At 39.2% G+C, this 15,800-nt stretch overlaps 1 protein-coding gene across 1 annotated transcript in view; it reads left to right on the plus strand.

Moving 5' to 3' along the window:
* The window catches only part of LOC135195793 (ral GTPase-activating protein subunit beta-like), an 80,608-nt gene extending 71,320 nt beyond the window's left edge, over positions 1-9,288 (plus strand). The window contains exons 24-25 of the mRNA XM_064222270.1: positions 6,821-6,956; positions 9,150-9,288. Of these exons, the coding sequence (XP_064078340.1) occupies positions 6,821-6,956; positions 9,150-9,270 (257 nt within the window). The 3' untranslated portion in view covers positions 9,271-9,288. The remainder of the gene's footprint in view (positions 1-6,820; positions 6,957-9,149) is intronic.
* Positions 9,289-15,800: the final 6,512 nt, after the last annotated feature.

The following is a 15,800-nucleotide window of genomic DNA, read 5'->3' on the forward strand; positions in this document are numbered from 1 at the left end:
CAAGGGAGCACCCTGTTCCAAGTAGAGCAGCGGAGCCGGAAAGCCAAATAGAGTGCATAAATAAAAAAGAAACAAACAAAAATAAATTGGTAAACTCCAGTGTCGTGGCAGTGGAGCCATATATGATGAACAGTGGTTCTGAATTGGAGACAAATGATCCTCCCAGCAATGCGGAAAGGTATGGGAATCGTAATGGACGGGCGACATACATGAGACGGGGACCAAAGAGAAACAAAAATTACCGACTTGGTCCCACATTGGTACATTTTGATGACCTCTTTGGACCGGGTGGTTGGTCGGGATTTCTGGTCCTCAAAGCTGACAACAAAATCTCAGCGGCGATGCTGGAAGGCAAGTTACTTAACATGTATCCAACACAAGACATGGAGTGCGGGCACGTCGGGGACAATGAGTGGCTTGTCCAAGTGGCCAATGAAAAGCGGTCCACTGCCTTTTTAGGTATAACAGAGGTAAATAATATAAGGGTGATAGTTGCAAGCCACGAAACATTGAATTATGTGCGGGGTGCAGTCGTCCTACCCAATAGCGAGCGGGAGCTTCCTTCAAGGCAACTATTGCTGGACTCCCTAAAGTTGAGATATAGCAATGTCCACGATTTAGAAATATACTCTATTTCAGGTAGGAAAGATAAAAGTAAAAGTGTCGGCATTGCCAAAGTAAAATTTACAGGCCAAGACTTACCATTTGAAATGGGAATTCTTGGACAAAATAGAGAAGTTCGTCCTTTTGTTCCTGGACCATTGCAATGTGCACGGTGCTCAGGGTGTGGACACACATGCAAGGGGTGCCGTGATAGGGCTATGTGTGCGGTCTGTGCATCAGATGACCATGCCGCTAATTGGAACTGTGATCAATCAGGGTGTGTTAGTTGTGGACTAGCCCATCACGCAGAATCTGGGGAGTGTTCGTTTTACCAATATAACACGGAACTTCAGTTGTTAATGAGTGGGACGGGAGTGTCAGTCGTGGAAGCCGGACTTGAGCTAAAAGTAAGAGGCGTTGACGATCCATCCAAAACCCCCACCTTTTCAAATGTGACTGGAAATCAAGACATCAAGCAGCACAATGACGAGCAAGATAGTATAAACAGGGAAACTGGATTTCATACCAATAATACTGAAACACAAGGTGGGAGTGATATTACAACAACCAGTGCCACCGCTGACATGGATGGTTCGGTTGTCCATGGAGGGGAGCTTCCAATGGAAGAGGAATTGAATAATGATGATAATCGGGCTGGCAAAAAGAAAAGAGTTCTGGAGGGAGCCCCACCTAGGGGAAAAGAGGTAAATGTTGAAAATTGCAATCAATCCGGAGAGACTCCAGCTGCACCAGGGGAGCATTTTGAAAAGGATATTAGGCTGGCCTCATCGCAAGTGGAAATGCACAATTGCCCTCAATCTCAATCAGACAGCCAACATCTGGACAGTGGGGATCACTCTTTGCAAGTTCCATCAAATGGTACTAATGAAAATCATACCATTAAACCAAACCAAAATGTAACTGTCACCCCCCAACCATCCACAAGACCGAAATATCCCATTAACAACAACAAAACAGGTGGCCCCTCAAACCAACAGTCCTTATCACTGCAGAGGGGGAACAATGGAATTGCAAAACCAGAAATTTCTAAAGCTAGACCAAGGACTTCTGAACCAATAATTAACATTGCCAAGCATGCTTCGTCTTGTGGTTGTAATGAGTGCTTTGTGGGTACATGTAGCCAGCTAGCTACCAGGACAGAGGACACAGTACGAAATTGTATTGACAATTTTACCAAATTAAGGAGGTGCCCTTTAACACACCAACATGAGAACGAATTATGTTCTGAATCCTTAAAATACAAAAAGGAAATTATAAAATCAAAAATAGACTTATTAATATTCAACTATGAAAAACAAACAACTGCAGAATCTAATAACCAACATACAAATACAACGATTAAAAAACCACAAATAAATTCAAAATGCATATAAACTACGAGATAAAGTAAAATCAGCAATCAATTTACAGAATTTAACACCAATTCCTCCCAATAATGGAATATAAAATCATTCAATGGAATATAAATGGTCTCTTAACCCGACTACGTTTGGGTGAATTACAAAGAATCATACGAGACCACAACCCAATGTGCATATGTCTACAACATATAGGAAGTAACCCTACAAATATCCAACACTATAAAATTGCCTGTTATTCACCAACTGACGGTGGAAAATTAGGCACAGCCATATACGTTCATAATAGCATTACATATGAACCTGTTGACATACCATCTATGCCATATCAAATAACATCAATTAAACTGTATATGCCTGATAAAAGTAAAATTACTATTTGTAATTTATATAACCAACCAAATTTCAATGCAAATTTTAGTGATTTTTCTGAACTTATTAGCAAAAGTATAGTAGGAGATTTTAATGCACATAATCCATTATGGGATACTAATAACCCCACTGACACATCCGGAATCAACATAGAGAATACTATAATGAAACACAACCTGTATTGTCTCAATGAAAGTGAAGTTCCAACATATTTTTCAAATACACACCTAACCTTTTCTTCAATTGACATTTCATTATGTTCAAATGATGTAGCGGAGAAATTTGAATGGAACGTCCTAGACGATTCATACACAAGTGACCATTTCCCAATCATTCTGAACTACTTAAGTAATGTTCAAAATATTGCCACCTACAAGATATAATATCCAAAAAGCTAACTGGGATAAATATTTCTATACACACGAAACATACCACCATTCCCACATAATGAAGATCACAATACTACATGTGAATCCTTCTCAAACTTCATAATAAATGTTGCAGATAAAAGTATTCCAAAAACCAAAACACATTCCACAAAATCCCCTGTCCCATGGTGAAATCCAACATTAACAACATTAAGTAAAAATAAACATATATTGAGTCGCAATCTAAACAGACTCAAAACTCGCCTTAAATCACTCAACAAAATGCCCTATAGTATAAACATATTAAACAAAATAGTTATAACAAACATAACAATTAACCACATTAAACCACTATATAACAAATATACAGCCAAATTTAGAAAAACGGTAATAGCTGAAAAAATCGCATCATGGAAGGAATATGTCTCAAACATATCTTCAAACACATCCACAAGGGATGTCTGGCAAAAGATAAGGAAAAATCAATGGAAAACATATAAGACCTCCAAGAAGTGCAATACATTTAAATGGAAAAATATACCATGATACTTATGAAATATCAAACATAATTGGGAAACATTTTGAAAACATCAGTGCTTACTCCAGCCTAGATACACATTTTCAAAGTATCAGAAAACAAAAAGAAAATATAATACTCAATTTTGAAACTCTTGAAGACCTGGAATATAACTATATTTTTAACATGGATGAACTAGATAATGCCATCAACTCTTGCATCCCTCTGCACCAGGATATGATAAAATATCATTTGAAATGATAGAAAAATTAGCTCCTATAGCTAAATCATATTTATTAAAATTTTACAATAGTATCTGGCTAAAACGTGTCTTTCCTGATAAATGGAAACATGCCATAATTATTCCAATAAACAAACCAGGAAAGGATGCAAGTAATCCATCCAATTATAGACCGATATCTCTAACAAGTTGCCTATGCAAAATCTTAGAAAAAATGGTTAATGCACGATTAACGTATGTAATAACCAAAGAATCCATTTTAACACCAACACAATCTGGTTCAATAGCTGGCAGATCAACCCTAGATCCTTAACACATTTAGAAGATCATATCAAAAAAGGCTTTGAACAAAAGAAATTAACAGTAGCTATATTTTTTGATATAGAAAAAGCATACGATACAACATGGAAACATAACATCATGCAAAAACTCCACTCCAAGGGACTAAGAGGCCACTTACCAATATTTATTAAGAACTTCTTAACAAACAGAACTTTTCAAGTAAGAGTAGAAAAATTCCTACTCAGTAACCTATAAACTGGAAGAAGGAATCCCTCAAGGTAGTGTCTTGAGCTGTACATTGTTTGCTTTAGCAATCAATGACATTACTATAAATTTACCAAGTGGTGTAAAAAACAGTTTATATGTTGATGACTTTGTCATTTACTATACGAGTAGTAATCTGAGACACGCTCAGAGAGTTCTCAGTACTGCCATTTCAAATATATGTAGTTGGGCAAATTCAGTTGGATTTAAATTTTCAACTGATAAAACAAAAGCAATCGTCTTCTACAAAGACAAAAGGTGGATGAAGAACCAAACAATCAAACTGCATCTTTATAGCACTGAAATACAATTTTGTACAAAAATCAAGTATCTAGGAGTAATATTTGATCAACATTTAAATTGGAAACCAAAGAGCACATCAAATACATTAAAGCCAAGGGCATCAAAGCCCTTGCCATATTAAAAAAGTTATCACACACTAATTGGGGAGCAAAGCGAGACATTTTATTAATGATATATAAGGCAACAGTCTATCCATAATAGATTACTGCTGTCCAATATATTCATCCGCCTCAGAATCTGCATTAAAATCTCTCGATGCAGTGCACCATGAAGGCGTGCGATTGTGCACAGGAGCTTTCCGATCGTCCCCAACAAACTCACTTTTGGTGGAGGCAGGTATTTTGCCCTTAAAACATCACCGTAATTTAATAACAATACAAGAGGTCTTTCAAGCAATGCTAAGCGGGATCTCTCCTGCAACTTACTGCTTCCAAAACTGTAATCAAGTAACAGCAGTTAATAGTACTAGCTCTTTCCCAAAAAGAGCTAGATACATAATGAACATACATAATATGAATCCAATTTTTCACCCACCAATGGAATTGCCACCACCATGGATTTTAAATAGAGTAAAGATATGTACCTCCCTGTCTTACCTACTCAAAAACAAATGACAAGTACGGAAATGTACCGCCAACATGCTTTGGAGCACATTAGAAGAAAAGGCGACAAATTTATGATATATACAGACGGCTCCAAAAATAATGTTGGAGTAGGAGCATCTGCATATTCGAAAAATATGTTAAGTAAAAAAAGCCTACCTTCAATATCATCAGTATTTACTGCTGAAGTCACAGCCATAAAGATGGCTCTAGATATGATATCTGAGGCAAAAGCAAGTGTCTCTGTAATTTTCAGTGACTCACGTAGCGCTATAGATGCAATAGGACAGTATAAATCAAGAAACCAAATAGTACAGGAAATTCAAATAAAAATTCATCAACTCCTCCAATCAGGAATATCAATGGAAATATGTTGGATCCCAGCACACGTGGGAATAAAAGGAAATGAATATGCAGACTCTGCTGCCAAATTAGCCTGCACTATCCCTCCAACAATTTCATATGCCCCAGTGTCAGACTGGGTAAAATCAGTTAAAACATTAATTTACCAGGAGTGGAAAGAAGAATGGGCCTCGGTGCCAACAACAAACAAACTTAAAAATATAAAAACTGAAGTCTATGCATGGAGGACATCCTCACAGGAGGAAAGAGCAAAAGAGGTGATCCTAACAAGGCTACGTATAGGACACACAAGATTCTCACATGGTCACTTGATGTCAACACCACATGCTGACCCAATGAAATGTAACAGATGTCAAACACACATGACAGTACAGCATTTGCTTGTTGAGTGCCCAAATTGGACCCAGCAAAGATCTATTTATCTGCGGAGTTCAGAAATGAAAAATATTCTTGCGGAAAGCAGGGATTTTTCAATTAATAAAATCATAAATTTTTTAAATAAGACGGGTTTCTCAAATAAAGTCTAAAGTTTTTTTTTTTTTTTTTTTTTTTTTTTTTGTTCTCAGGATGATCCCTGAGAACCAGCCCGAGAAGAGTCTACTTGAGACTCAGAGGTCTGGAAAAAACTAACACCTATAATAATAATAATCCCCTTTGGTCTCTTTCCACCTAGCTATCCAATACTTTAACTTTACCTTATTCCAGTAATCACCTTTCATTTTAGAAAAATTCATAGGATGAGCCCTACAAGAGTAAAGAATTGGGACTCTGTGGTCTTGATAAATTACCATATATTTCCATGTACTATAAGACAATCTTTAGATAAAATGAGGTAAAACATTTTGGGAAATTTTCACAAATTCTTCTCATATCTGTAGTATAAGATGATTGCTAAATTACAAAACCATCTGTGTATATTTTATAATGTGAATCTTTCGTGTGTCTACCAATAAACATCACTGGGAATTCAAGGTTTTCTTTTTTTTTAGAATGTAGTATCAGACAACCCCCAATTTTTAGGGGTGAATTTTAGCATTTAAAGGTTGTCTTATGCATGGAAGTATATTGCAATTTATAACAGTAGTACTGAGAAAGGTTACCTGAATATTTGCAATAGGTTCAGTCCCAAAAATTCCATTTAATCAGGCTTCTACTGCTTTTAAAAAGATTGATAGGTGTAATGTTGAATTTTGTAATAGACACATGAGGCATGAATGGCTTGTTTGTATTATTATATTAATAATGGTTAATAATTAAACTTTTTTAATATTTTCATGTCATTATTGTCAGAATATTGATTTTTTAATTTTATTTTTTACTCTATTTCTAATGTAAAGTGGAATAATTTACTGTAGCTGTTGATGTTTTGAAAGATTTTTGACACTTGTGAAATCAAGATTTTTATATTTAATATGTAAATATTTAAATGAGATAGGCATTGTTTTTTGTGTGAAATATGTGATTCTATTGTAGAAAACTGAAACTGCAGCAAGTTCTAATTTAATTGTTTATTTCCTTTTCTTTAGTTGACCTGTTAAACGAAACAATTACAGGAAGAGAGAGTAGTTCTTGGAAGGACAAGGAAGCATGTATTTACATAATCTTCATCCATGCTCTTACCAATGGTCTTTTCAGAATTAAACTTCATGGCCAGAATGCCAAGTAAGTAATACTGTGTGTTTGAAAGGGAAATGACAAATTCTAAGTTAGTATATAAACGTCTCAAGCCACATTGCCTGCTATTATAGTATACTATATATTTATTACAAAGCCATTAATGAAAAATAGTGTCGGCTATCCTAGCTGGATCAATGTGTGAAATCCTGAAAGATGAAGACCCCCTTGCACATGTCAAGACCATGCACTGCCACTCCACAAGATGTTAATGTTCCACACAGCTTTGTTGTGCTGACATGTTGACATGTTATGAACTATTCCAGAATGAGCAACTTTGAGCAGTTTTGTTGTTTTGAGTTTCCATTCAGTCAGTCACTTAATTGTCACCTTTTCACCATTCTCACTGTTTTACAGAGATCTGTGAATATTTACATGTTTTATAGTGTTTTTGCCTTGGGATAGTAGTGTTGCTTCCTGTGTAAGGTTACCTTAAGTAGTACTTGCTTTATGTCAATGTTTAAGATAATTCTATCCTCACTGTGGCTTGGGATTGCTTTCTTTACCACAGTGTTGCATGTTCTTTATTTCATTACGGGTTGTTTCTGTGGTCATGGGGTTCTTTCAGTATCAATTTTCAATAACTAATTTCTCTGATTATTAAATGGTTGTTTTTCCTGATATTTTTTTAGTACTAGTTAGTTACCTTTGCTTTTCCAATTTCTATCCATAGCTTTCCTTGCCAGTGCTGCATTTTAATTTTTGTTATTCATATTAGCATAAGGTTGTTATTCTTTCATTATTGCTTAGTTGATGAATATGCATTGTTCATTTTGTGATCTGCTTTTATTCTCCACTATTGTCTCATATTTAGGGGGAATTTTAGAAGTCATTATTGTATGGAAAGTGTTTTTTGCATAATTTGTGATATGTTTTTATTCACCGTTGTTTTCGTATATGTGCTCTGTAGTTAAGGATCTGCATTTAAGGTACTCTTCAGTATAGCCAACAACTGTTCTTGGCAGAAGTGTTTTGTGTGAAATTTTTTGTTGATTAGTAGTTTCTCTATGCCTATAGGAAGACTTGCAAGTGTTTTGTGTGTAAGACCTCAGCAGATGCCTTCTCAGACACTGGAGTTTCTTTGTTAGGATTCCATGCCACTGATGCTTCATTCTTGTGTTCAGAATGTTAAAGATAAGGAGTGCTGGCCTGTATGTCAACTCCTCTTTTTTGTCCTTTGTCAAGGACTATACTCCTTGGATATTCCTTTTGCCCAGACACTCTTGTGAGGGATGTATCACTTTTTGCCACCCTATCCAGGATCTCTAGATTGCTCACCGTCCAGCTTCATCTTCACCTTTCACTGTTATTGGAGATCTCTTGATGGGCCTTTCTTAAACCTTTTGAAAAAGTGGCTTTTCTTAGTGTTTCAAATATAGTTTTATGTTCTGTTAGGTCATCATTGGACAATTTGATGGCAAGCCCATCATCTTTGGCATCATCTCTAGCATTACCTGCTCTGCCTCTTGGGAGGCTCATAGTCTTTATTTTCCCCTTTGTTCTCTGTACCAACATTGATTACCATAGTTGTAGTGACATCACATGCAATCACATTATCCCTGTGGGCTGTCTGGTGACTTCTCCTGTAACCACCCAATTGATGTAATTGTACCTTTGACTAGTACTGTTCCAATACAAACCCATTTCATCAAACATATGAGTTTCCTTCTCTCAATCCCACAAATATTGTAGCATTGTTTTCAAACTGAACAAAGTATGAAAATGATTATCTAGGTGTTGAATGATGAATAATTGTCTAGTTGCAGCATGTATTATTAACTACAACTACATAGATGTTGGATGAAAGACTTGGGACATTTAAAATAGTGAATGTGGCCAAATATATGAGGCAGAAGTTGAGTATAGTTAAGAGTTTTGATTAGATGGTCTCACATTGTGCTCCTGCTCCTTTATTCTCTGGGTATTGGTAACAATGACCCAGTGATTCTAATGGGTTTGTCTGAAAAAACCTACTAATTGGTGAGGAAATCTGTAGAACTAACTTTTTTCCTCATATATTTCACCTGTCGAACATTTTTGAGGTTATCCAACATATATATATGTTTCAATTATGTTTTCAGAGAATGCAACCTATGAAAAATTTTGGATTGTAGTTTTTCTGAAAAAGTTTTTTTTGTTGCTGTAAATAATTGAACTTTTTGGTGTGGTTATTTTTTACAGGTTGAGCATGGCAGGTCCATTAATTGATGGGCAAGTCGTTAGCAGGCGAGTTCTTGGTACCCTAGTTAGACAAACAGCTTTAAACATGTGCCGACGGAAAAGACTTGAAAGTGATAGGTAAGGTTTTGGTTACTTGGCTTTTATAGTTTTAATTTCATCAATACCATCTTTTTTAAATGAACCCTACCTCTCCATTATATAGCTTTTACTTCTGTATCAGTGGTGGTTTGACAGATTGAAACAAAAAACCAGAGCACTTGGTTTTCTAAGAATATTGGTCTTCTATCCATCTACTACCCCCACCCCACACCAGGGGACTGATAGGAATAAACACTCATAGCCAGTCAGGCTACCTTTGTCACTGGTTTTGTTAGGAGGTTAACCCTTAAGCGCTGACTGGACGTATTTTACGTCAACATTTTTTGTCTCTTGGGTGCCGACTGGACGTATTTTACGTCGACATACAAAAGTTTTTTTAAAAATTCGCGGAAAAATACTTTTAGGCCTACCAGCCGAAAACTCTTGAGTCACGCGCCTTGGGGGATGCTGGGAGTTCACAGATCAAGGTGTTGTTTTGTTTACAATCGTTACGCAGGCGCGCAAGCGCGAATTTCTTTCTTGCCACACTAAATAGTATCTGTGACACATCTCGGAAATTATTTTGTCACTTTGACATAATTTTGTACCATTTTAAATTAGCCGTTACATGGAGTATTATATATGAAAATGTGCGCATTTTTATGTAGAATACAACAAAAAAATACTCATGATTGTAGTTTTTATCAGTTTTGAGATATTTTCATATAAATAACGATAAGTGCCAAAATTTCAACCTTCGGTCAACTTTGACTCTACCGAAATGGTCATAAAACGCAATTGTAAGCTAAAACTCTTATGTTTTAGTAATATTCAATCATTTACCTTCATTTTGCAACTAATTGGAAGTCTCTAGCACAATATTTTGATTTATGGTGAATTTATGACAAAACTTTTTCCTTACGTCCGCGCGGTAACTCTTCCGAAAAAAATCATACATGCGATTGTGGTAATGTTTGCACCATTTTAAAATTAGCCGTTACATAAAGTTTTATATATGGAAATGTGCGCAATTTCATGCACAATACAACTAAAAACAACCCATGGTTGTAGCTTTCATCAATTTTGAAATATTTTCATATAAAAAATGATGTGACAAATTTTCAACCTTCGGTCAACTTTGACCGAAATGTGCACAATTTCGTGTAGAATAAAAACAAAAAATAATTGAAGGTTGTAGCTTTTCTCATTTTTGAAATATTTGCATATAAATCACGATAAATAGAAAAAAAACCACGTTTGGTCAACTTTGACTCTACCAAAATGGTAGAAAAACGCAATTTTAAGCTAAAACTCTTACAGTCTAGTAATATTCAGTCATTTATCTAATCTTGAAAGAAATTTGAAGTCTCTAGCACAATATTTAGATTTATGGTGAATTTAAAAATAAACTTTCCTTCCCTCCGCGCGCGGATTCTCCGCCACAAATCTCCGAAATGCGTACGTCCCATTCTCGGAATATTTGCTTCGTTTCATATTAGGGATTTCATTGAGTTTTATATATGAAAATGTGCGCAATTTCATGAAGAATAAAACAAAAAATATTTGAAGGTTGTAGCTTTTCTAAATTCCAAAATAATTGCATATAAACAAAATGTTAAAAAATTCGACATTTGGTCAACTTTAACTTGTCAGATATGGTCGAAAAATGATATTGTTATAATACAATAAAGTTTCATACATACTTACCTGGCAGATATATACATAGCTAAGACTCCGTCGTCCCCGACAGAAATTCAAATTTCGCGCCACTCGCTACCGGTAGGTCAGGTGATCTACCTGCCTGCCCTGGGCGGCAGGACTAGGAACCATTCCCGTTTTCTATCATATTTTCTCTCTTCCACCTGTCTCCTGCGGGGAGGCTGGGTGGGCCATTAATCGTATATATCTGCCAGGTAAGTATGTATGAAACTTTATTGTATTATAACAATATCATTTTCATACAATGAACTTACCTGTCAGATATATACATAGCTGATTGGCACCCTTTGGTGGAGGGTCAGAGACAGCTAATATGGAATAGACAGGTAAACAACATATGTTGTAGGTATAAAAGAAAAAACCTTGGTTCCTACCTGATAGGTGGTAGACTTCGTGGCTGTAGCCCGGTAGTCTGCATCACCTCAAGACTTTAGCGAGATATTAGATCTATGGCAAGAGTTCTTGTGGGTCTGTCGATGGGTATAAGAACCGCTTACTCGGCAGAGCCTAAAAGGACTTTGTCAATGGGTACTGGACCACTTCTATGACAACACACCTTGTGAAGGAGCATAACCAATCCCGACCACCTGATCCTAACCACCATGTTAGTATATAGAATTGCTCTGAGTTATCCCCGAACTCATAACAAACAACCCATAACTCGAAACGAAAAACTCATTTATACAAAAATTCTCCAAAAAAAATTTTAATATTCCCCTAAAAGATATCACAAGAGTTCCTTACTGAACAACAGTGACTGGCCGCCAGTGCAGCACCAAGCCCTCTTTGTCAGCAGGAATCTAGAACATATCTAGTAGAAGGTATGTACAAATTTAATGGATTGGTGTTTGCTCCCGTACCCAGTATTGTATCCGCCGATACAAATGGTCCCAGAGAAAAACATTTCTCGTAGGTCACGCGAACGTCTTTAAGATAGTGAGATGCAAAAACTGAATTGCACCTCCAATATGTCGTGTCAATGATTTTCTTTAATGACATATTCTTCTTAAAAGAGAGAGACGTCGCCACTGCTCTAACTTCATGGGCTTTTACTCTTAAAAGCGGAAAAGAGTCGTCAGGACAGAACTTGTGAGCATCCGTAATGACGCTCCTAATGAAGAAAGCTAATGCGTTCTTAGACATGATTCTTGTGGGGTCCTTAATCGAACACCAAAGACTTTGTCTAGAGCCTCCCATTTGTTTCTTTCTTTGTAAGAAGAACTTCAAGGCTCTTACTGGGCAAAGAGACCTCTCTGTTTCTCTCCCTACTAGACTCGATAAGCCTTTGATCTCGAATCTCTTGGGCCAGGGATTCGATGGATTTTCATTCTTCGCTAGAAAAAGAGTTCTAAACGAGCAAAAGGCCGAGTCTTTGTTAAAGCCGACTTCATCTTCTAGGGCATGAAGTTCGCCAACTCTTTTGGCTGTCGCCAAAGATAGGAGAAACAAGCATTTTCTTGTTATATCCCTGAACGAAGCTACCTGGGGAGGCTCAAATCTGTCAGACGAAAGGAACTTGAGAACTACGTCCAGGTTCCAGCTGGGTGGAGTTAGTTCCTTCGATTTTGTCGTTTCAAACGATCTAATCAAGTCGTGCAGATCTTTATTCTCAGCAATGTCTAGGCCTCTGTTTCTAAATACTGCCGACAGCATGCTCCTGTATCCTTTGATTGTCGATACAGACAAATGAGAGACCTCTCTCAAGAACAAAAGGAAATCGGCGATTTCGGTTATAGAGGTACTGGAGGAGGACAACTTCTTAGACTTACACCACCTTCTGAATACCTCCCACTTCGACTGATAGACTCGTCTAGTGGAAGCTCTGCGGGCTCTAGCGATAGCGCTTGCAGCTTCGCGAGAAAACCCCCTCGCTCTGACAAGTCTTTCGATAGTCGAAAGGCAGTCAGAGCGAGAGCGGGGAGGTTTTGATGAAACCTCTCGAAGTGTGGCTGTCTGAGAAGATCCATCCTTTTTGGAAGGGATCTTGGGAAGTCTACTGTCCACTCCAGCACCTCTGCAAACCAATCTTGTGCTGGCCAAAACGGGGCTATCAGGGTCATCCTTGTCCCGTTGGACGCTACGAACTTTCTCAACACTTGTCCCAGGATTTTGAAAGGGGGGAAAGCGTACACGTCCACATGAGACCAGTCCAGCAGGAAGGCGTCGACCACGAGAGCTCTTGGGTCATCCACCACTGAACAAAAGACTTCCAGCCTTTTGGAAAGGAATGTGGCGAACAGATCTACGTGAGGAGTGCCCCAAAGATCCCAAAGACTCTGACACACCTCTGAATGAAGAGTCCATTCTGTGTGAAGGACCTGGCTTCTCCTGCTCAGCCTGTCCGCCCTGATGTTTCTCGCCCCCTGAACAAATCTTGTCAGGAGGGCGATGTTTCTTTGTGAGGCCCAAATTAGCAGATCTCTTGCTATCTCGTAAAGCGACACTGAGTGTGTCCTTCCCCCTGGTTGCTTCCGAATGTAGGACAGGGCTGTAGTGTTGTCCACATTCACTTGGACCACACTGTTCGTCACAAAGGGTTCGAAGAACTTTAGCGCTAAGTGAACTGCTAGAAGTTCTTTGCAATTTATGTGCCAGGACACCTGTGCTGCCTTCCAGGTGCCTGACACTTCTCTCGGTCCTAGTGTTGCTCCCCAACCCTTCTCCGATGCGTCGGAATACAACACTCGGCTTGGGTTCGGAACTTCCAGAGAAATTCCCTTGTTCTCTTTTAGAGGGGACAACCACCATTGCAGGTGTGGTTTCATCTCCATTGGAAGGAGAAAACTGTCGGAGAGAAGTCCCGTCTTCCAGTTCCAAGATCTCCTTAGGAAAAACTGAAGAGGGCGAAGATGTAGTCTTCCTAGAGGAAAGAACTGTTCGAGCGAGGAAAGGGTGCCTAGTAGACTTAACCATTCCCTCGCCGAAGTTCGTTCTTTCCCTAAGAAGAGAGAGACTTTTTCCAAGCCTCTCACGATTCTCTCTTGCGAAGGAAATACTCGAAAACCCCGAGAATCCATCTGAATCCCCAGATAGACCAAGTTCTGTCTGGAAATCAGCTGTGACTTCTCGAGGTTCACGAGTAGTCCCAACGCCTTTATCAGGTCTAGGGTCAAAGAAAGGTCCTCCAAACACTGTCTCTCTGTTCTGGCCCTTATGAGCCAATCGTCCAAATATAGAGAGATGTTGACGCCTTTGAGGTGAAGAAACCTCGCCACATTCTTCATCAGGCTTGTGAAGACCTGAGGAGCTGTGGATAGGCCGAAACACAAGGCCCTGAACTGAAAGATCCTTCCCCCCGTCATGAAACGGAGGTACTTCTTCGACGAAGGGTGAATCGGGACATGAAAATAGGCGTCCTGGAGATCCAGCGACACCATCCAATCTCCTTGACGTAACGCCGCAAGGACTGAGGCCGAAGTCTCCATAGAGAACTTCTCCTTTCGAACGAACTTGTTCAGAGCGCTGACATCTAGAACTGGTCTCCAGCCCCCCGAGGCTTTCGCAACCAGGAAAAGCCGATTGTAAAACCCCGGAGAGTTTGCTCTAGAACCAGTTCTATAGCTCTTTTGTCCCACATTTGATTCACCATCAGACGAAGAGTATCCCTCAGTACAGGGTCCCTGTATCTGGCTGACAGTTCCCGCGGAATGGTCGTTAATGGAGGACTGTCTTGGAAGGGGATAAGATATCCCTTCCTGATTATGGACATGGAAGAGGCGTCTGAGTTTATGAGTGACCAGGCGTCTGCAAATTCGAGAAGCCTGGCCCCCACTGGTGTTTGGAGGCTGTCTGTCTCACTTCCCTTTCTTAAAGGGACGGGAAGGAGCCTTACCTCTCCTCTCAAGACCTCTTCTCTTAGAGGTAGCTCTGGAGAGAGGCCCTCCTCGAAAGGCTGAACCGTAGAAGTCGGTCCTTTCTTGTCAACAGAAACAAGAGGTCTCTTCTTCCTTGCCGTTTGCAGGAGAAGATCCTGAGTCGCCTTCTCAGTCAGTGATCGAGAAATGTCCTTCACTAACTGAGAAGGAAACAGGAAGTCAGACATGGGAGCGAAAACCAGGGCTGCTCTCTGTGAGGGAGAAACCGCCTTGGTTAGGAATGAACTAAAAATACTCCTCTTCTTAAGGAGTACTGCTCCGAACAGAGAGGATATTTCTCCCGATCCGTCTTGTACCGCCTTGTCAATACAAGCAAGAATACTCAGAATGACTTCTGGGTCAAGACCATCCGAGTCATGAGCTTTCTTAGACATCACCCCAAGGGACCAGTCTAGGAAATTAAACACTTCCAAAATATGGAAGAGTCCCTTGAGGAGATGATCCGTCTCCGAAATCGCCCAAGACACGCGAGCTCCATTCAAAGCGTGTCTCCTTGACGAGTCAACCAAGGTTGAAAAGTCCGCTTCGGCTGCCGCTGGAAGAGAAAGGCCCATGTTCTCCCCAGTTCGGTACCAGAAACCTCTCTTGCCAGAAAGTATGGCTGGAGGCATACAGAAGGTGGTCCTGCCCAGATCCTTCTTAGACAACATCCATTTGTCTAAGGACTGAAGCGCTCTCTTCATAGAGATCGTAGGTCTCATCTTCAAGACCGACGAAGACTTAGGTACAATTGCACTTGAAAACAGAGATCGAGGCGAAGGAGGAGCGGCAGGAGTTAAAGAATCTCCGTATTCTCGTAGAAGAAGGTCAGTCAGAACTTTAATAGTTCGAGACTCCTTCTCTACCGTCACCCTCTTCTTCCGAATCTCCTTCTCCACCTTGTGGAGAATCGGCCTGAAAAACGAGAGGATCTTCCTCCCGTTCTCTCTCTACTGGTGACAAACTTCTACTAGGAGAGGGGCTCATAGAGTGAACCGAC

Source organism: Macrobrachium nipponense, chromosome 16, assembly GCF_015104395.2.
Source record: "Macrobrachium nipponense isolate FS-2020 chromosome 16, ASM1510439v2, whole genome shotgun sequence".
In the NCBI taxonomy this organism is placed as follows: domain Eukaryota; kingdom Metazoa; phylum Arthropoda; class Malacostraca; order Decapoda; family Palaemonidae; genus Macrobrachium; species Macrobrachium nipponense.